Source organism: Nicotiana attenuata, unplaced genomic scaffold (assembly GCF_001879085.1).
Source record: "Nicotiana attenuata strain UT unplaced genomic scaffold, NIATTr2, whole genome shotgun sequence".
Lineage (NCBI taxonomy): Eukaryota > Viridiplantae > Streptophyta > Magnoliopsida > Solanales > Solanaceae > Nicotiana > Nicotiana attenuata.
In genome coordinates, this window is record NW_017671099.1 from 329,895 (window position 1) to 352,271 (window position 22,377).

A 22,377-nucleotide genomic window follows, 5' to 3' on the forward strand; every position below is an offset into this window, starting at 1 on the left:
ACCCCCGTTCTCGAGCATAGATGAGACTCGAGACCGAGGTTGGATGGGCAGGTTTGTCCAAATAAAGACTTCGGATCTAATCCCTGCCGGAGATATGTCGTTCCCTGAAAAGTGGAACATGAAACGTAAGTACTTCTTAGCCTTTTGAATATCTATTTTTGCCATTCTGCTTTCTTGTATTCCCCACATCTAAATTGTTTTTGTGTTGCAGCTAAGGCCATTGTGCCGGAAGTGATCCCCGACTTGAGGCAATGGGTCGAGGTATTGGTGTAATAAAAAACTTATTCCGAGCGTGCTTGGATGGAGTTGTCGAAGGGTAAATGGGAGGCCCGTAACCACAGTAATCCGCTTTCCTTAAAAAGGTTTTCATTCAGGCTTTGGTATTGTGCTTACTCATTTTCTTTATTTTGTAGGCCTCGGGAAGGATGTGCCGATGAGGCCCCCCTCTGCTAAAGAAGAGGCACTCCTTTCCCCATCTGTCTCGAAGCAGGGCAAAGAGAAGAAAAGGAAGGAGGCTCCGAGTTCTCCAAGCCCGGTAAAGAAGAGGCCGGCCAGGAGGCCCCACAAGCCTAAGGAGAACATCATCCACGTATCTCTGGAGTTCGTCCAACAGGTAATGGATAAGACTGAAGACGAAGACGGTGAAGAAGAAAGCTCTGGGTTGGTGACTCGTGTGCGAGCTAGCACTGAGGTTCAAAGAACCATTGGGCAGGTGGGAGCTGAAGCTGTTTTGCCCCGAGCTAATGAGCTCAACCGCAAAGAGTCGAAGATGCCTTGCCTCAAGGTGGGGAGGCCACCGAGGAGGCGATCGAGGTTGGTTCAGAAACCATGCTTGATGCTTCTCGTGACGAAGGCGGAGCCCCAAAGGATTCACTTGGGGCAATGGAGATTGGATATTTCTCCTCATTGCCTTCGTTCTCTGACACGATAATTAAGGACGCTCAGGAGATGGAGGCTCGCTCCGGCGAAGAGGACCACAGAGCGGAAGACCTTTTCGGCGGCTATTTCGCTGAAGTGGAAGACATCACCGACCTAGGTGACTTGGACATACCGAAGAAGAGCTCGAATGAGGCTTCCTCGAGCTATAAACTGACCAACCAATTTCCGTCCCCCAGCGTCAACCCCGACCGTAAGAAGCCTCTTATCATCTCGATCCCGGAAGATACTCAAGTTTTCTCTACCCCCATAGGGGTGGCTAGCTATCTTCGATGCTTGGTCACTGAGGAGGACCAAGCCAAAATGGATGCAATGGATGTTGCCTGCTTGTTCAACGAGGCCCAGCATTCTCTGAATTAGGTAAGTTCAAGGACCATTGTCTTTTCATGACTTTGACTAGTAGATATGCCTAATATTTATTCCTTTCTCGTAGGCTTCGGTATTGCATCACGAGGCATTTCTTCAAGTCCGAGAGGAACGCAAGGCCGAGGTCTAGGGTCTTACTGAGAAGTGCAATACTTACAAGATTCTTAGTGAGAAGCTTCAGGTACACATGGTGGAGGCTCGAGATGCGCATGAAGAGATGGTCGAGCAAGTATTTAGAGTTCTTCATGATAGTGAGGATGATTCAGAGATAACGACTAACAATCCCATTCTGCAGGTTCGACAGAGGCTCGAACAGATCAAAGGCTTTCAAGAGCAAATAGACAAAGTGCGAGCCGAAGCCGAACAGTTCAAGGGATGCATGGAAATTCTGGCTGCACAAAAGGAGACCGTTCAAGAAGAGCTGGATTCCGCCAAGTCACAACTTCGATATGTAAGGGACAATGTCTCGGTTCACGCAAAGAAGGTCGAGGAGCTCGAGTCCAATTTAGCCAATTTGGCCAAGGAGCTCGAGGTTGCCAGATCTGAAGTGGCAGCGGCAAATACTAAGGCCCAGGCTACTGCGGCTCAATACAAAGTCGACGCCGAAGCCACTCTCGAGTAGTCCAAAGGCATGGTAGATCATTTGAAGTGGCACGCTCGAAGGGAGGCTCTCGAGGGGGTCCTTGCTTAAAGTTTTGACATATCTGCTGAACTCGAGATCGCCAAGGTTGAGGAAGCAAAGGATCGAAAGTTAGCATTTCCCAATAAGGACTCCTCGAGCGGATCTGGTGAAGAAGACTCCGAGTGTGAAGAAGTTGCTCTCGAAGAAGACTAGGCCTTTAGGATTAGTAGTGTTTCTTTTAAGGCCGTCTTAGCCTTTGTAGAGAATTCAGATCGGGTCATACCGCCCTTGTAAATGATTTTTGATATACAAAAGATCTTTTTTTTCCCTTTCTGTCTTGTCTTTACTTCATTTTTGTTTATTTATGCCTTACGAAATTGCATCCATAGGTTCGAGGCTTAGGCAATTTTCGACCGAAATCGAACTAGTGTCGAGTGAGTGCTTGCTCAAACACGAAGTAGGATAACCCTTAGGTTTTTATTGAGTGAGGATGATCCCTCGAACTCAAAACAAAATATGGCCCTTAGGCTTTTGTATTAGGCCGATGTGGCCTTTGTAAAAAGACTGGCTTTTCCCCTTTTCGGCTTAAAAAGCTTATTGTTAGTTATACAAAATTTGTTATGCCTTAGCATGAAATAAGGAATTGTTCGAGAGTTCGAACAATTTTGTACCCATTAGGGTTCTCGAGGCTTGATATTATCGATGCCCTTTGTAATTTTGCCGAGAGTAGCCTTTTTAACCGGTTTATGAAAATATTCGAAGGCCTGTTTTATTACGGAATTCGGACGTCTCCGAACCGTGTTAGTTTGGCCGTATCCTTTTTAGTTTGGGACTTTCCTCTAGGGCTTGTTTTCCCATTATACTTCGAGCTTGTTCGAAGTGTCAGTCCCCGAGTGGGGTGGTTGTGGCCTATAAAAATTGAGGGTTGCCTTTTTAAGGTCTTATGATCTCAAGGCTTTGATAATTCGATTCTATTTTTCGGACGGCAGTCCCCGAGTGTGGGGTTAATTGTTCAAACTTTAGTTGTGATCGGCCCTTAAGCCTGTTTGTAAAATAGATCAGGAGTATGAAATTGTAAAGTAAAGTTTTTCTAAGGCATGAGATATTTGGCAAGGACAAAATATTTTTCTTAATAGATGATTATACATGCGTACATGTTTGATGTCAGGGCTCGAGCAACCAATATGGGCACGGCTCATTCGACCGTTTGGCCCTTATAAAATTTACATATCGAGACCCTGCTGTCATGAAGTAATTTCCTTGCAACAAAGTTGTCATTCGAGGGTAATGCCCCCAGTATTCGAGGTTGATTGTAAAGAAGCCTCGGATACTGTAGACTCGTTCTAAGTTAGCACGATCAATGGTTGCCTCGTTAAAAACCTTGCCGGAAAACCCTTTTGGGACAAAACCGGTCTAAGGGAAAAAGAGTGCAACGTGTGCTTTCTGACCTACAGTCTCCGCGTTGAGGAGTCCATTGTCGTTTCTGATCGAACACCTGCAGGAGTTAGTTTAAATATAAATTAAAATGGAGAAGGTCATACCTTAGCAGTAATATCGTTTTAGGTGCGATATATTCCAATTGTTCGGTAATTGTTCGCCGTTCATTGTACCGAGCTTGTAGGATCCTTTTTCGGTAATTTAGAGAACCTGGTACGATCCTTCCCAGTTTGGACCCAGCTTCCCTTCATTTGGATTTCGATTGTTGAGGGTGACCTTTCTTAGCACCAAGTCCCCGACGTTAAAATGTCGAAGATTGGCTCTTCGATTCTAGTACCTTTCGACCCGCTGTTTTTGGGTGGCCAATCGGATGAGGGCAGCTTCGCGTATTTCGTCCAACAATTCTGAACTCGTATTCATGGCCTTGTTATTTGACTCTTCTGTTGCATATCGAAACCTGATTTTGGGTTCTCCGACTTCGACCAGGATTAAAGCTTCGGCGCCATAGACTAGCGAGAACGGTGTTGCTCCGATACTGGATTTCGACGTTGTGCGCTACGCCCATAGAACCTCGGGTAATATCTCTTTCCACTTCCCATTGGCATCGGTCAATCTCTTCTTAAGGTTTTGAACGATAATTTTATTGGTCGATTCGACCTGTCCGTTTTCGCTGGGATGGTAAGGTGTCGATAGGATTCTTTTGATCTTGTGATCCTCGAAAAACTTAGTCACTTTGTTGCCGATAAATTGCTTTTCATTATCGCATACGATCTCGGAGGGCATCCCAAATCGACATATGATGTGATCCCATATGAAGTCTATGACTTCTTTTTCTCTGACTTTCTCGAAAGCCTATGCTTCAACCCACTTAGAAAAATAATTAGTCATAAATAAAATAAATTGAGCTTTACCTGGGGCCGATGGAAGGGGGCCGACGATGTCCATCCCCCACTTCATGAACGGCCATGGGGATAAGACCGAGTGGAGTTGCTCCCCGGGCTGGTGAATCATCGGCGCATACCTTTGACATTTGTCTCACTTTCCGACGAACTCTTTGGTATCCTTTTCCATATCGGCCCAATAGTATCCTGCTCTGATAACTTTGTGAACCAGTGATTCGGTACCGGAGTGGTTCCCACAAGTGCCTTCGTGAATCTCCCGTAGGACGTAGTCGGTGTCTCCTGGTCCCAAGCATATCGCCAATGGCCCATCGAACATCCTCCTGAATAGCGTTCCATCCTCGGCTAAAGTGAACCGTGCTGCCTTTGTGCGTAGAGCTCTTGACTCATTTGGATCCGATGGGAGCTTTCCATTCTTTAAGTACTCTATGTACTTGTTTCTCCAATCCCAAGTCAAACTTGTAGAGTTTATTTCGGCATGGCCTTCTTCGATTATTGATACGACAATCCCCGAGTTAAGTTCTTTATCCTCGATCGATGACCCTAAGTTTGCAAGGGCATCGACCTCGTTGTTTTGTTCCCGAGGTATGTGTTATTAGGTCCATTCTTTAAATCGATGCAAAGTGACCTGTAGCTTGTCCAAGTATCTCTACATTCGATCTTCTCGGACTTCGAAAGTTCTGTTGACTTGGTTTACCACAAGTAGGGAATCACATTTGGCCTCGATGACCTCTGCTCCCAAACTTTTAGCCAACTCGAGACCTGCAATCATGGCCTCATACTCGGCCTTATTGTTAGTTAACTTCGAAGTTTTGATAGATTGTCTAATTATGTTACCTGTGGGCGGCTTCAAAACGATGACCAGCCCAGACCCTTTCACATTCGAAGCGCCATCTGTGAAGAGGGTCCACACCCCCGATGATGTACGCGATTTTAATAATAGTTCCTTTTCGACCTCGAGCACGAGGGCTGGTGTGAAGTCGGCCACGAAGTATGCCAATATTTGAGACTTGATGGTCGTTCAGGGTTGATATTCTATTTCATACCTGCAGATCTCGACGGCCCATTTGGCCAGTCGACCCTAAAGTTCGGGTTTGTGCAAAATATTGCGAAAGGGATAGGTAGTAACAACACAAATAGGGTGACATTGAGAATATGATTTTAATTTCCTAGAGGCTCTTATTAAAGCAAGCGCTAATTTTTCTAAGTGTGGATATCGGGTCTCCGCCTCACCTAAGGTCCGACTAACATAGTAAACAGGGAATTGTGTACCTTGCTCTTCTCGAACTAGGACCCCACTTATCGCTATTTCTGAGACTGCTAAGTATAAGTAGAGTTGCTCGTCCCCTTTCAGGGTGTGAAGCAGTGACGGGCTCGACAGGTATCGTTTCAGTTCTTCTAAGGCCTGCTGACATTTCGGGGTCCATGCAAAATTGTTCTTCTTCCTGAGCAGCGAGAAGAATCGATGACTCCGGTCTGAGGACCTCGAAATGAATCGCCCCAAGTCCTTATAGTATACGCACATTCTAAGTTTATTTTCCTTCTTAGGGACTACCACTACGTTTGTCAATCATTCGGGATATTTTACTTCCCGAATGGACGCTATTTTGAGATGTTTGGTTACCTCGTCCTTGATGAATGCATGCTTAACCTCGGACTTGGGCCTTCTCTTTTGCTTACTGGGCGGAACTAGTGGGTGGGTATTGATCTCTGGTGGTATCTCTGTCATGTCGAGATGGGACCAAGCAAAGCAATTCATGTTAGGTGTAAGGAAATGAATAAGTTTTTTCCTGAGCTCGGGGGTTAGCCCCGTGCCTAGGTATACCTTTCGTTCTGGCTAATGTACGGTCAATGTGATTTGTTCCAGCTGTTCGATCGTTGATTAGGTGGCGTCAGAGTCATCGGGAACTATGAAAGATCGAGGTATCCCATAGTCGTCGTCCTCATCGGTATCCCGCTTCTCCAGTTGGGTCGAGGCCGGTGTCTGTGGTTGCTATTTAGCCTCTTGCTTTCCCTTCGAGTCCGATCCCTTTGCTGAAAAAGTGCTGACACCGATATCACTTCATCAATTGCAAACATCTCCTTGGTGGCATGTTGTTCCCCGTACACTGTTTTGACTCCTTCAGATGTTGGGAAAGAACATGATGAAGGGTCGAGGGGCCGCCCTCATGTTATGGATCCAAGGCTTTCCGAGAAGAGCGTTGTATGTCATGTCGCCCTCGATTACAGGGAACTTCGTTTCTTGGATGGTTCCCGCCATGTTTACTGGAAAAACAATCTCACCTTTAGTGGTTTCTCTTTCCATGTTGAAACCGTTAAGTTCTCGAGCTGTGGGCACAATTTGATCTTGTAGGCTGAGCTGTTCTATGACCCTTGATCGAATAATGTTGGCTGAGCAACCTGGATCAACCAAAACACGTTTAACTTGAATTTTATTCATAAGGACAGATATTACCAGTGCGTCGTTATGAGGTTGTTCGATTCCTTCCGCATCCTCATCGTGGAAAGACAAGGTCTCTTCTGGTAAGTAGTCCCGTGTTTGCTTTTCTCTTGTGATCGTCACCTTAGAGCGCTTAAATACCGGTCCATGGGGGGAATGTCGACCCCACCAACGATCATGTGAATCACGTACTGCGGTTCCTCTTGCTCGTTCTGCCTGTTTGAATCTCTGTTTTTGAAGTGGTTCTTGGCCCGCTCACTTAAGAATTCTCGAAGGTGACCCTCGTTGAACAATCGGGCTACTTCCTCCCTTAGCTGCCTGCCTGTTTTATGGCCATGGGTACCATGGTACTTGCATATTTGGTTTGGATTTCTCTGGACCGAATCGGTATGCATAGGTCGAGGCCACCGGGTATCTTTGATACGTCCGATGGCTGATACTATGGCAGAAACATCCACGTTGAAGTTATATTCCGACAGTCGAGGTGCTTCTTTGGTCCCGACATCCCTATCGAAACCACTTTTGCTCATGAGCCCTCGGGAAATCTGTCTTCGATCATTCCTTATATCATTCCGAACGGGGTTGCACCCAGGCCCATTATTTCTCCGATCTCCACCGTATGGCTGATATCGGTCTCTGTTCGACCGTGGTTCCCGGTCGATGTCCCTTTTAACTCTAGCCATTGTCCTATTAGGATAAATCGAACCAATCGGAGCCCTCGGTTGATCATCCTCGACCCTGATCTTCGATTGATAGTGATTATGTACATCAGCCCAAGTGATGGCTGGATATTCGATCAAATTCTATATCAACTGCTGTGAAGCTATGGAACTTCGAGCGTTGAGACCTTGAGTAAAAGCTTGAATAGGCCAATCGTCGGTGACTGGTGGCAAATCCATTAGCTCCATTTGGAATCGAGATACGAATTCCCTGAGCATTTCGTTGTCTTCCTGTCTTACCTTGAAATGGGCCAACTTTTTGGTAGCGACCTTAATGGATCCGGCATGTGCCTTTACAAAAGCATGTGCAAGCATAGCAAATGAATCAATAGAATTAGGGGGTAAATTATGGTACCATATCATAACACCCTTCGATAGAGTCTCCCTGAACTTCTTTAGCAACACGGACTCGATATCGTCATCTTCCAAGTCACTTCCCTTAATGGCCCACGTGTATGAGGTGACGTGCTCGTTTGGGTCTGTTGGGTCTGTTGTCCCGTTATATTTCGGGATCTTGGGCATAAGGAACTTCTTGGGGATTGGCTTAGGAAACGCACTCAGGGGGAAAGGTTTTTGGACAAACTTTTTGGAATAAAGTCCTTTCAACACTGGTGGGCCCACGGGATTTTGTAGACCCTGGAATTATAAGTTTCCACTTTCTTATCGTTTTCCTTGATTTTCTTTTTCCCAGTCTCGATTCGCTTCGTCAGTTCTTCGATCATCTTTACGATAGAAGGGTTGGTCTCCGGTTCTCCTCCATTCGACCTCTTTGACACCAATTCGGCTCTATGAACAATTTCTTGCGACGGCTCGATCTCGATTCTGCTCGGTGCACGATTCTGATTTTGGAGCTGTGCTATTGCAGCTTGTTGGGTCTACAACATTTTGAATATCATTCGAAGGCTAACACCACCTTCTTCACCTCCTAGGCATTCTGATATGCCATTCGAGCACCTCTACGAACGCTATTTTCAGGGTCGACGCCCAAATTCCCATTAATAGCAATATGGGAGCTGACGTCGATTGGGTCCACGGCCGGAGCACCGTCGGGGTTGACTGGAGGTACTCCGTTCCCTAGGGAGGCTATGTTATCGTTCTCGCCATGGAGACCGAGACCATTGTTTGTGTGTGTAGGTGCTACTTGAGAGTTTGACATGTTGATCCTGGAATCAAAGATACTTCAAAGAACAAGTGTAAAATAGTGTGTGTTACGAAAATTGTATCAGACAATCACTGTTATCCTTAGCCCCACAGTGGGCGCCAAACTGTTTACCCTTAAAAACGGATAACAATTAAACTTATAAGTGGTTTTAAGGATATGTGATTTCACTTGGCACAAAATGATAAATATAAGAACTACTGATAGAAATTACAGTAAAATAAAGCAAATCAATGTGATGAACAGTTATGACCCTCGAGTTAATTGCCCTCGAACCAACTGAACAAGCTAGTGAAAGTATGAACTAAACAACAAAGCTTGCAAGGGATAAAAATGTGATATATTGCTTTGATATGCGTGAATGTAAGGTCCTTACAAATGGTTAAGACCCTCTTTATATAGTAGAGGAATCCTATTTACGGTATAACTCTAATTACAGAAGGAAATCCCATGATTAGCTAAACAACCGCCCTTGATTTGATATGTTACGAGATTTTCGCCATGATCTTCGACCAATCACGGATATCTCGCCGTTCCGTTATTATGCTATCTTTGGTCTTGCTCGATGTCTATCCCGTTCGACCTTGATCATTACTGTTCTTGATCTCGACAGGTACCTCGAATCCCGAACTCGGTACTTTATCCTCATGTCTTGGTCTGATGTGCGATGGGGCTGATCCTCGATCCATCCCCCTGGTCGTGGTTAATAAAATCGAGTGGGCCCGGTTTTAACCGTATACAGAATGACTAACTAGTAAATATAAAAAAAGTGGTTAAATAAGAAAATGATTAATCCCTTTCTAGATTAATTGTCTTCGAATTGAAAATAAACTAAAAACTGAAACAATGTTTTTTCTTGTTAAGAAAAAGTTCGCAACCAAACAGATTATAAGGCCCTTTGTCTCGTCCCGCCAGTTCATATACGTTTAGAACTTCAAAATTAAATTAAGAAAAATTGAAAAGTGATGAAACTAACGGAAAACAAAATCTAAATTGCATAACCGTTCCTTATTATTGTTCAAATGAATCATCAAACCTCACAATCCTTTGGCTCTCAGCCACATTTCTACGTATCACTTCTCCAAGACAGCCTGAAAACAAAAAAACCGTTTTCCATAAAGTTAATCCATGGCAGTATAATCAAATCCGGCCTCCATTTAGGCGTTTTCCTTATGAATAATCTCATCAATGGTTATGCCAAAACCGGGTTTTTATCATATGCTCGTAAAGTGTTTGATGAAATGCCTGTGAGAGATACTTCTTCTTGGAATACACTTTTATCTGGGTATTCGAAACAAGGTTCGGTTAAGGAAACATATTTGATATTTAAGGAAATGCCTTATCGCGATTCTGTTTCGTGGACTACTATGATTGTTGGGTACAATTTGGTTGGTCGTTTTCAGGTTGCAATTCAGATGTTTCTTGAGATGGTTGCTTCTGATGTTTTGCCAACCCAGTACACGTTTACAAGTGTTCTTGCTTCTTGTGCTGCAATTAGAGCACTATACGAGGGCCAGAAAGTTCACTCCTTTGTTGTTAAATTTGGGTTGAGTAGTCATGTTTCCGTGGCAAATTCTCTGTTGAATATGTATGCCAAGTCAGGTGATGCAAATGCAGCTCGAAATGTTTTTGACAGGATAGTTGTGAAGAACACCTCAAGCTGGAACGCGTTGATCTCGTTGCATATGCAGGCTGGTCGGGTAGATTTAGCACTGACACAATTTGAGCAAATGCATGAGCATGACATAGTTTCGTGGAATTCAATGGTTACAGGCTATAATCAGCACGGCTTCGACGTTCTAGCTCTTAATATGTTTTCCAGAATGCTTAAAGAATCTTCACTGGGACCTGATAGATATACTTTAGCTAGTGCTTTATCAGCGTGTGCTAATCTTGGGGAGTTAAGTGTAGGAAAACAAATCCATGCTCATCTTATCAGAACTGAATTTGAGACGTCGGGAGCTGCTGAGAATTCTTTGATTTGCATGTATTCCCGATGCGGTGGCGTAGACATTGCTCGAAAAATTTTGGAGAAAAATAGAGAGTCCAGTCTAAACGTCATTGCATTTACTGCACTACTGGATGGGTACATAAAGCTTGGTAATATAAGTCCAGCAAGGAAGATCTTTGACTCATTGAAGGACCGTGATGTGGTTGTCTGGACAGCCATGATTGTTGGTTACGTTCAAAATGGCCTTAATGATGATGCAATGGAACTCTTCAGGTCAATGGTTAAAGAAGGGCCAGACCCCAATAATTATACTCTAGCAGCAATGTTGAGTGTCTGTTCAAGTGTGGCATCCTTAAATCATGGTAAGCAAATCCATTCAGCAGCCATTAAGTCAGGGGAAGCATTATCAGTTTCTGTTAGCAATGCCCTGATAACTATGTATGCCAAGGCTGGAAATATCAGCTGTGCGAGGAGAGTATTTGATTTGATACGCCTGAACAGAGACACAGTCTCTTGGACTTCCATGATCTTGGCTTTAGCTCAGCATGGACTTGGAGCTGAAGCCATACAATTGTTTGAGGATATGCTTGCACTTGAAATGAAGCCTGATCATATCACGTATGTTGGTGTTCTTACTGCTTGCACACATGTAGGATTGGTCGCTCAAGGTCGTAATTATTACAAAATGATGAACGAGATGCACAGAATTGAACCCACCTCCAGCCACTGTGCTTGCATGGTTGACCTCTTTGGTCGTGCTGGGTTGCTAGAAGAAGCACAAGACTTCATAGACAAGATGCCAATTGAACCAGATGTGATTGCATGGGGTTCACTTTTAGCATCTTGTAGGGTTCACAAAAATGTGGAGCTAGCAAAAGTTGCAGCCGACAGATTGCTTTCAATTGATCCTGAAAATAGTGGGGCCTACTCAGCACTTGCTAATGTGTATTCTGCTTGTGGAAAATGGGAGGAAGCTGCCAAGATCAGAAAATCAATGAAGGATAGACAGGTCAAGAAAGAACAAGGATTTAGCTGGATTCAGTTAAAAAATGTAGTCCATGTCTTTGGGGTAGATGATGGGCTTCATCCACAGCGAGATGCTATTTACAAGACAATGGAAAAAATCTGGGAAGATATAAAAAAGATGGGATTCATTCCACACACCGAGTCAGTGCTGCATGATCTTGATAATGAGGTGAAAGAGCAGATTCTTAGACATCACAGTGAGAAGCTTGCAATTGCATTTGGGTTAATAAATACCCCGGAGAACACTACTTTAAGGATCATGAAGAACCTTAGAGTTTGTAATGACTGTCACTCAGCAATCAAATTTATCTCCAAGCTTGTAGGGCGAGAAATTATTGTTAGGGATGCCACTCGTTTTCACCATTTTAAAGGAGGTTTCTGCTCTTGTCATGACTACTGGTAGGTCTTGAACCAAATTTTATCTAGAATTCCACATCAGAGCTGCTGAAGAAAAGTAAAAGAAAAATCTACGATGCTGGATGACAAAAAAAAAAGGAATCTGAGTTTGAGCAACTCATACATAAAGGTAAACATTACTATGAAGTATGCCTTCACTGATGGTAATGTTGTACAGCTTTGCCACCCTGTAAGTTGCTCCATTACTATTAGGGATGCCACTCGTTTTCACCATTTTAAAGGAGGTTTCTGCTCTTGTCATGACTATTTGTAGGTCTTGAACCAAATTTTATCTAGAATTCCACATCAGAGCTGCAAAGTAAAAGAAACATCTACGATGCTGGATGACAAAAAAAAAAAAGGAATCTGAGTTTGAGCAACTCATACATAAAGGTAAACATTACTATGAAGTATGCCTTCACTGATGGTAATGTTGTACAGCTTTGCCACCCTGTAAGTTGCTCCATAGAATGGGCTTTTAGCTATACTGTTGAATGATTCATGAGGTCTGACCTCTAATGTTCAAAAGACCTGCTCATGGTCAAAGTAATGTATCGAAGATAGACCCTGATGGCTTGATGGTTTTTACTAAAACACATTGGTCAGGTGAAGTGGCTATCCAGTTATAGCATTTGCACAAAAGACTGTATCTTGAGCAGTATTTTGTTAATTTTCTGAAACTGTAACAGACATTTATGTCTTCTGTACTAGCAATTTTATAAATTTTACATATATAAAGTATTTGATAGACTCTAAAATAAAAAAAGAATCAGATATTTTTGTATGTTAATCATTGACAGACTCAAATGGTATTGATGGAGCATTGGTTCTGTAGGATTCTACACAACTAATCTATTGGATGAACTTCTCTCCCTCTCCCTCATCTTTCAGTACACTAAGTCAGGAACGTATGCAAACTGAATGCATCTACAGTTTATCCTGTTTCATAATTTTTATCATTTTATATAAATCACCTCATACAGAGCCAAACCTGCAACTTTGCCTCATTTGGGAAACGTTCTTCTGGCTTCCTCACAGATTTTGAAATGCTTTTAATTGGTTATTTTTCCTTTCTCTTTTGCCATTAAAAACACCAGATATGTCTGCACTGTTATCACTTGTAGAGGCATCTTCTCCCTTGCAAAGCTTATAATTGGTTGCTTACTAACAAGCCTCAAGCTGGATTAGCAAGGCCCTCAAAAGATGAAATAAGACGGAAGCTATTTTCCATGAGAAGTCTATATTTACTGACTTTTTAAATATGACCAAAATCCCATTTCTTCTAGTAAACAATTTAAACAACCAAGTCAAAGTGTTGCATACAATCAAGATCATTAGCTGATGTTGTCATTGCAGATGCAGAATACATGATTCCACTTTGCTGTTGCTCTAGTTTGTGGCTACATGCAGTGGTGGAGCAGGTGACATTTCTAGATGGATTTTCTGACATTGTCTCATAGTGAGGTAAATTCATCTCTAAAAAATGTAGCATTTAATAGCTGATGGATTTTCTCATGCATCGACCGAAGTGATTCAAATTATGGAAAGTGATGTAAGAAACATTTTGTGTATATTAGTCTTTGCAATGATAGTGAAATGGATGGTGAATCAATAGTGTCGACCAGGTTTGAAGAAACTCGATTCACACTTGTAAGTACTTTGCCTATAGGGATTATGGCACGGTTGCCTGCCTTGCCTGTTAGCACAAGGTCAAGATATCAACATTTGTACTTTTGCTTGTTTCAATACTAGCATTTGATCCTGATTCTCACAGAAGCCTTGAGATGTTCAAAGACCATATTGTAATCTATCTTTTTCCACATTTATTGAACCATGTCAACTGTCAACATATGCTCAGTATATGTTTATGTTTGTTACTCTATTTGATGCTCTCCTATTCTTCCCTTGTGAATATGTGTGTGCTTTCTGGCCTTGCACCATCCTTGTCTTTTGTACCTTTCCATTGTAAATGCTACAATTTATATACTGTTGTGTTCCTTCTGTCGATGTTGCTCTTGCTTATGCTAGATGGATTTTTTCATAGGTTCTCACTACAGACATAGTTGATGGCTTGTTGTTGTTGGTGGTGGAGGATCTCAAAACTTGACTTTTTTCTAGTTGTTGTCTCATTGACAATGTCATTTTCGCTATACTACATCCAAGACTGCTGTCTTCTTCACCTTACTAGCTGATCATTGTTGGTCTTGAAACTCTCCGAAGCAAACAGTGTCCCAGCAAAACTTTTAACAAGTTTAATGGACTTCTGTCAGATAAGACTGACATGGTAGATTTGCTCATTTTGGAGGGATACAAAGCGGTGCTCTGGCACCAAAAAGATTCCTTTTTTTTCTTTCTTAAAGGTTCAGATTTCTTGTAGTTTAGAGGAAAATTGTAGATGATAACCGTGATGTAAATAGGCTGTTGGAAACATGGCATGAAACTGGGTGAGGAATGACTCCTTTATTGGTAAGAAATTGATATGTTTCTTTATTCGTTCCATTTATCAAGCAAAAACCCTTTTTGTATCTCATTGTCGGTCTTCGCATTCATTTATCGTGCTATATTGCTCTTTAGTTTTTCTGTTCAATTACTCTTAACATGGTTGTTTTTGACATATATAATGGTCTTTGTGGTTCAGATCTTTGACTGAGACAGAGTTTGGCTATTTCAATGTTCAAGTGTACCATTGTGGGGCCTTAGTTCTAAGACCCTAGAGGAATTATATTCTCCGACTGTGAAGATCTTAAATGCTGCAGTTGGGAAAAAAAGGGTCAGAACCACTTGGCCAAGAAATGGGAGTTGATAATTCTTCGGCACAATCATATTGAAGACTTGTACATTTCCAATCTTATTAAAGACTTGTTTGAGGCAATAGGCTAATACTTTGCAACATTGAGGCTGGGTTGCGGGGATGCAGAATTACAGATTGTTTTTCATCCCTCGAACATTTTCAATGGTGTTGGCAGTTTAATCTCTTAAGATTTTCAACATGACAAATATCAATTTGAGAATTTGATCGGGAATGAGATGAATAAACTTGCATTCAGGAAATGATATTTGATTGTAAAGAGATCCAGGGATTCAGACTATGGCGGGTCAGAAGATCAAGTATAGGCAACAAAGATATCAATCCTGAAGGCAGACTTCAAGCATCATGGTGGGTGATTGATGGTTGGAGGTCCGACTGAAAGTAGGTATAATCATCAGCTGCAGTTTTTTTTTCTTGGTGGAGAGAAATAAAGTAGAATTTAAATAGGTATAATTATCACCTGCAGTGTCTTTCTAGGCAATTTCATTTTATGTGATTTTAGGTCTATCTCGTCCATTTAAACACCTCCGGTCACCATATGTCATACCTACAATCCAATCCATCTAGAGGTTGTTGTATGACCTCTCTAAATCATCACAAACAATCTTCTCTTATCTTATCCTCCATGGGTGTTACTTACACGTTCTGACGAATGTGATCATTTTTAATGTTGTGTAACGTGTATGACTGCATATCCATCCTAAAAGCAGCATTTATGCTCTACCTATCTTGTGTATATGTCGGACCTGCAACATTCACTCCCGTATAATATTGCCGTTACTACTGTTCTATGGAACTAGCTGGAACTAGCCTTTCACTGGTAGGTAAATCCTCCTATCATATAACACTCCTGCCGCATTTTCCATTTCAACCATCCTATTTTGATTTTATGAGTAATATTTCATCAATCATACCGTTCTCTTGGAACATCGAGCCTAGATCTCTGAATTGTTTACATTTAGGCACCACAATCCCCTCTAGTCTCATCTCAGCTTCACTTTTTATTTTTTGGCTAAAATGTACATTCAGTTGGACTTCTACTTATTCTAAAACCTTTTCTCTAAAACTCTTCTCCATAGTTCAAGCTTTTAGTTGATACCCTTGCAATTTTTGCCATTTAGCTTATGTGTATTGACGTGTATATTTTTCTACACTATCATATTAAACTAATTTACAACAACCTATTCAGAGTAAGTCTAATATATTAACATGAAATATAGAGTAATAATTTACTATAATAAGATCAAATATTGAGATACGGTAAAACTTCAAGTCAAGAGCAATTTAACTTTGGTTAACTTCAGGAATTGAAATCACTTTTGAGTTAATTGAATGTTAAAATTATTTAACAGGCACCGAAAAATTGGAATAATGCAATTACTCAAGTATTAAATTTTTATTTTTTCTAACTTTAACTTTAAGTGATTGTGTTGTAAGTACTCCTCTATCCTTAATCAGAGATCTCTAGTTCGAGTCATGGGTGTGGAGTTGCCTTTGGTAGGGAGCCCTTTGTCCCACCAAAATAGGACTTTCCAGTGCGAATCCGGATTAGCCTGGTCCTAAAGCGGGTACCAAATACTGAGTGGGAAACCAGAAAAGAATCTACCATACAAAATTGATTACAATATCAGCTTATAAAAATGAAACACAGAAGTAAAACAATCTCTAAAAATTATAAAGTAGTATTCTCTCTATATTAAAGTTTAAGGGGTAAGTTTGAAACCTCTCAAAATTCTCCTCATGTATTGAATTATTTTCCTTTTCTGTTTTGCTTTCCTGATCGCTAAATCTACTTGATTAAGAAAGTCGTTTAACTTTTGTGTATTTACGTATATATATTTGCCTAGACTACCATATTGACCTGACTTATAACAACCAGTTTAAAGTAAGTGTAATATGCTAACATGAAATATAGACTGAATAATTTTCTATAACAGGTTAAGTTACACAGATACGGTAAATTTCCAAAACAAGAGGAATGCTTGCAAGTATAGAGTCAGCTAATACCATAGGTTACCAAAGAACCGACTTGCTTTATAACTGCTACATCTATAAATTCAGTATGAGAGAACCAACAAGCTCTGCAGCTCTGGGTATGAGAACCAGAAAAGTGACGAAGTGGTCAAAGAAGATGGGGGGTGTGAAGAAATGGTGGGGAAAATGGGTAGGAAACTTGAAGAGGAAGAAGACGATTAGAATAAGAAGAAGAGCAGTGATGAAACAGTTGGGAAAGAAGGTGGTGAATAGGAGGGTGAAAGGAAGAAGAATGAGAAGAAAACTGACAAAAAGAGTAAGAAGGGTAGTGGTTATGTTACCATGGAGAAGAAGAAGAATTGAGCAAAGGAGAAGAGAATTGCAGGCCATAATTAGAAGGTAAATACAAAGTATGGGGCCCTGGGATTGGGGAAGACCTCGGTTGGTACCTTGTCAATACGTATATTTTAGTTAAGTCATTTAATCGATATTCTTTGGAACTTTGTGATTGGTAATTGACATGTTTGTTCTTCCTTTTTTTATATGCAGGGGCAGAGCTGAATGTTCAACAACATGGAGAGAACTAGTGTATGAAGACAATAAAGCTGATATTCAGAGATAGCTTCCTTCTGTACTCTTCCTCACCAAAGCCTGTGTCTTTATTATTTGATAATGTATCAGTACTGAGCAATTTTTGAATGTTATGTTGAGTTGATAATAGATTATTATATCATTTATGAATCCAAGAAATTTATCATATAGCGCGCAAATGGTAGTGTATTGTTTTTTCTTCATCTTTAGCTTGACCATTTCCCATAAAGTTTGCAAAGACTAACTAGTTTTATAGCATAAATTCATATTGCCAGAATCCACTGTAATTTGAGATAGTCTCAGTTTTATAACGATCAACTTTGGGAGAATTTCGAAGACTTCCCTTCATTAGGTTCTGGCTTTGTTGACATATGGACCAAGATCTGATGTTTTTTTCATTGGATAAGTCAGAGGAAAATTAAGTACTGCAGTTCTTTTCAGAACTGGATTGCTAGAGTATTAGATATTCCATTCTGAATCTGCAGATATGTAATTAAATTGAGCTTTGCTCAAAGGTACATTTTTCTGTTTTTTTTTTCTCAAGAAAAGAACCTATTGGTATTCTAGGTGGAGATCTCTTTTTATGCCTAGATATGTACATCTTAATTTTGTATGCATAAGCAAAATAAGTGAGACTTTCCCTTTACATCTATTTGGAAGTATCAAAAAGCTGTAGAGCTTGCACCTTTCTTCCTTTAGTACCATGAAGCTCTTTCTATACAAATGTACTTGTATCACAATAGTACAAACAATCAAGAAATGTACATAACAAAGTTTTACGAATATGATCGATAGTTGAAATCAACAGAAGATAGATCCCAAAAAATATTTGAGCATATACATATGATCAGTAATTCTTTTTGGTCGGTATGTGGTTCATATGATCTATAATTGCTATACTGTGACTCTGTGAGTCTGTTTCTCGTAGCTAAATCTAACTAATTAAGAAAGTCGGTCAACTTCGATGTATTGACCTATATAATTTTCGACATTCTCATTAAGTTGATCTATAACAACCTATTTAGAGCAAGTATAATATGTTAACATAAAGTATAGAGAATATAATACTGCTAAAAGATTAAATTACAGTAATATCATAGATTTACAACAAGCTGCCCGGATTAAGTCTACTATGTTACTAACATACTAAAATATAGTTCTTAAATAATCTACACTAATATTGTAAGTTACATTAGAGTGACTGATGGAGTATATTAATATAGTAACTAGAGAAACAGCACGTAGTACATGTGTAACACTTTTTGAATATTATCGGGTAAATTTCACAAATGGTCATGTAACTATGACTTTTTATCATGAAAGTCATATAACTTTGTTTTCTCACATAAAAATCATAAAACTTTTACTGACTCGCACAAAATCAAAGGGACCGAAAAATACAACTTTTCAGTAGTAGTTTCTTATCCCACGATTTTTTAGTTTTTATTTTCAGTCTAATAAGTAATAATTCAATTAAAATAGGAATGACCTGACCCGACCCGATCACCCGACCCAAAACCATATATATATATATATATATATAATAAAAGTGAATCTTTCAAACACGATACGTCTATCTTTTATTTTCTTTTCAAAAATTTCATTCAAATTGATAGCATTTTTGTTTCAAGTGCTCTCTAATTATACCTTTATTTCTTTCTTTCTTTCTTTTGTCAGAATCTCATGCATTCCGAATTAAGTTTTTGTAGGGGAAGGATTCACTTTTAATATTTTAATTTATGTATATAAGTATTGGCTAGGTTGGATTGGGTCATTCCAATTTTAAGGAAAAAATACAAAAATAACTGGTACTCGAAACTAATTGCATTCGCTAGCAAACAAAAAAATAGAATATGTATATTATATGCATATACAACACACACACACACACACTATATATATATATATATATATATATATATATATATATATTTGGCTATATATATATAGATATTAATTATTTTTAGAAGCGGCTAAAAATATGAATTTTTCTTATTTTAATTAGATTATTATTTATTAGACGAAAGATAAAAAAATAAAAAACCGTGGAATAAGAAAATACTACCGAAAAATTGTGTGTTCCGGTCACTATGATTTGCGTCTTAGTTAGTGAAAGTTTTATGATTTTTGTGTGAGAAAATAAAATTGTATGACTTTAGTGAAAAAAATTATAGTCATATGACTATTTGTGAAATTTACCCAATATTATCTCGTGCAAATAATAGATACTACTATATCATTCCTGAATTCAAGAAATTAGATTAATGTGCCGCAAATGGTGGTGTATTTATTATTTTTGGTCCTCTTCAGTTTAGCAATTTGAATACATCAATTAGGTTTGTAACGTACATCATTTTGTTAGCGCCAGAATCCCCTCAAATTTGAGATGGACCCTCATGTTTTAATTCCAAAAGTCACAAAATTAAGGAATGTAATTCTTTTAGGTCTAAATTCCGAGGGTTATAAATGGTTTCAGATAGAGCCAGGTTCAAAATTTAAAGTTTATGGGTTTCTACCGCAATCTCGATTTACAATTAAATAGATGTATAGTGAATTTCTCAATAGAGCTTGAACAAAAACTACTGGTCACGGGAGCCCATAAGCTTAAGGCACCACCCCTGATTTCAGGCAAAAATCGACTTGGAAGAAGACTTGAAGGATTGAATGCTGGATCAGATTGGCTGTTCGATTTTTTACACTTAGGGTGTGTTTGGTATAATGGAAAATATTTTTTCTCGGAAAACAAGTAGTAATCTTACTCATTTTCCGGTGTTTGATATGCAAATTAAGGAAAATAACTTCTCAAGAGTATTCATAAATAATTTAAATACAATAAACACGAAGCCATAAACTTTCGAACCAAAAACCTTCCGAACCCACAATTTTATAGAGGGTATCTAAGCTTATAATTGTCTATGCATTTGGTAAACACTTAAAGTGTTTATAAGCTAAAATTAACTAACAACCATAAGATGTTCATTTCCAACTTATAATCTTTCACCTTATAAGCATCTTTAGTTTGACCAAATTTTTTACTATTTTATCCTTAATATTTATTTAATTCTAAATGTCACGAATTCAATCTCCCACCATAGGATGTCGTGATGACACCTAGTCTCTAATACTAGGTAAGCCTAACATGCATGGAGAAATAGCGGAAATAACAATAGAACTTCAATTTTAAACCATCTAGCTATCATAATAGAACTCAACAATACCGCTGACAATAACTCCCAAAATCTTGTGAGACTGAGTCATAAGCTCTACACAAATATACTGTAAAATTCCTAATACATCATCGTCGAAATAAAAAGTAAGCAGTAGAAAGGCAAGGACAGAGGATGACTCCAAGGCATGCGAACGCCGGGCAGGTGTACGTTGAAGCCTCCGAACTGAATGCTCTACTCCCTGGTGCCTAGCCTGGGTTGAGGTACCTGAATCTGCGCACTAGGTGCCATGTCGACATCCTACGGTGGGAGATTGGAGTTGTGACACTAAAGGTATCTTTCGATGATAAAACCCCTAACTTTCTCTCCACTTCATAGCTATCGTTCTTCCTTTTTCTTATAAACTAGTTTCTTGCCACGTGCATTGCACGTGTATGCCGAGCCATGTAAGATACAATTTGTAAAATACAATTTGTGGATTATCAATGTAGATCGTATAATGACTTTTTTCAGAATTAGATTTACGTAAATAATAAATCAATCCTATCTTTATACCTAGTAACTATGTATAGCCGTCATTAGAACCAAAACTTGATTGTTACAAGCAAGAAGAAACTTAAAGTGTTTCTATATTTTATACACAACAAAGATCATTATAACTGCAAAATAGATAAAAGAGTTAGATACAAGACCAAAATCTACAATTATAAAACTTTCGAAGAAGTACAACCATGAAATACTCTTCAAGTGAAGTACATTCGAGCGCACTATACAATTGTATAGGTAAACAAGCAATGAGAAACTCTGATATAGCAAAATATTATCGACTTACCAATATGAAGTATTGATCAAGAATTTTACTCAAGTTTACATGTAACTGCATGAAGGTTGTCTTTATCCTGATAGAAGTCGTGGAAGATCGATTGAAGCTACTGAGAAGAGGAAGATTCAAAGAGAAAATGAGAGAAGAAGAGAACAAACTTTCTTCATTTTTGAAAAGACTCAGTTCTGTACAAGTAGCTACAATATTTAACAACTTGATCTAACAACTAACCGACTTTAACTAACTCATTAACTAACTGACTATAGTTAACGTTACACTTATGCTTAACCACAGTTAACTATCAGCTTATTACTCAGCTGCTAGCCAACACTCCCCCTCAAGCTGATGATTCAAACAAGTTCTTCAATCCAGTTTTGTTCAGCAAGTACTCATGTTGAGCTTTTCCCAGTCCCTTTGTGAGCAAATCTGCTAGTTGATCTTCTGTATTTACATACTTAGTTTTTAGCAGTCCCTGACTAAGTTTTTCTCTCACAAAATGACAGTCTATGTCAATGTGTTTTGTTCTTTCATGAAATATTGGATTAGCAGCTATTTGGATTGCTGTTTTGCTATCACATACTAGAGTTACTGGCAGCTCAATCTTGACACCTAGTTCACTGAATAAACCTGTCAACCATGTAACTTCTGCTGCACATGATGTCATACTTCTAAACTCTGCTTCTACTGAACTTCTGGAGACAGTACTTTGCTTTTTAGACTTCTAGGATATCAGTGCATTCCCAAACTTGACTAAATACCGTGTAACTGATCTCCTTGTCTGTATGCATGCCCCCCAGTCTGAGTCACAATAAGCAGTCAGTTTACTTGATGATTCTACAGGGATGAGCAGTCCCAGACCTGGTGCCTCCTTTATATACCTTACTACTCTCAGTGTTGCTTCCATATGAGAGACTTTAGGACAGTGCATGAACTGGCTAAGGACTTCAACCACAAATCCAATGTCTGGCCTGGTCATAGTGAGATACAACAACCTCCTTACCAGTCTTTGATAAGCACCAGGATTCTTGAGGGCTTCATCTGAGTGAGTACTGTTGGTATTTG

The 22,377-nt window shown here is 39.7% G+C and overlaps 1 protein-coding gene across 4 annotated transcripts; it reads left to right on the forward strand.

The window, feature by feature from the left end:
- Window positions 1-9,445: 9,445 nt before the first annotated feature.
- On the forward strand, window positions 9,446-17,498 carry LOC109205919 (pentatricopeptide repeat-containing protein At2g22070). 4 transcript variants are annotated; one of them, XM_019368686.1, is made up of 6 exons: window positions 9,446-12,081; window positions 12,226-12,344; window positions 13,308-13,415; window positions 14,590-15,145; window positions 16,698-17,133; window positions 17,284-17,498. In XM_019368686.1, exon 1 carries the CDS (start codon window positions 9,601-9,603, stop codon window positions 11,956-11,958), a length of 2,358 nt encoding a protein of 785 aa, XP_019224231.1. In that variant the 5' UTR covers window positions 9,446-9,600; the 3' UTR covers window positions 11,959-12,081; window positions 12,226-12,344; window positions 13,308-13,415; window positions 14,590-15,145; window positions 16,698-17,133; window positions 17,284-17,498. The 4 variants fall into 4 exon arrangements, with proteins under 4 accessions (XP_019224231.1, XP_019224232.1, XP_019224230.1 ...); XM_019368687.1 differs by having other exon boundaries at window positions 9,446-12,344; window positions 16,698-17,175; XM_019368685.1 differs by having other exon boundaries at window positions 9,446-12,344.
- Window positions 17,499-22,377: the final 4,879 nt, after the last annotated feature.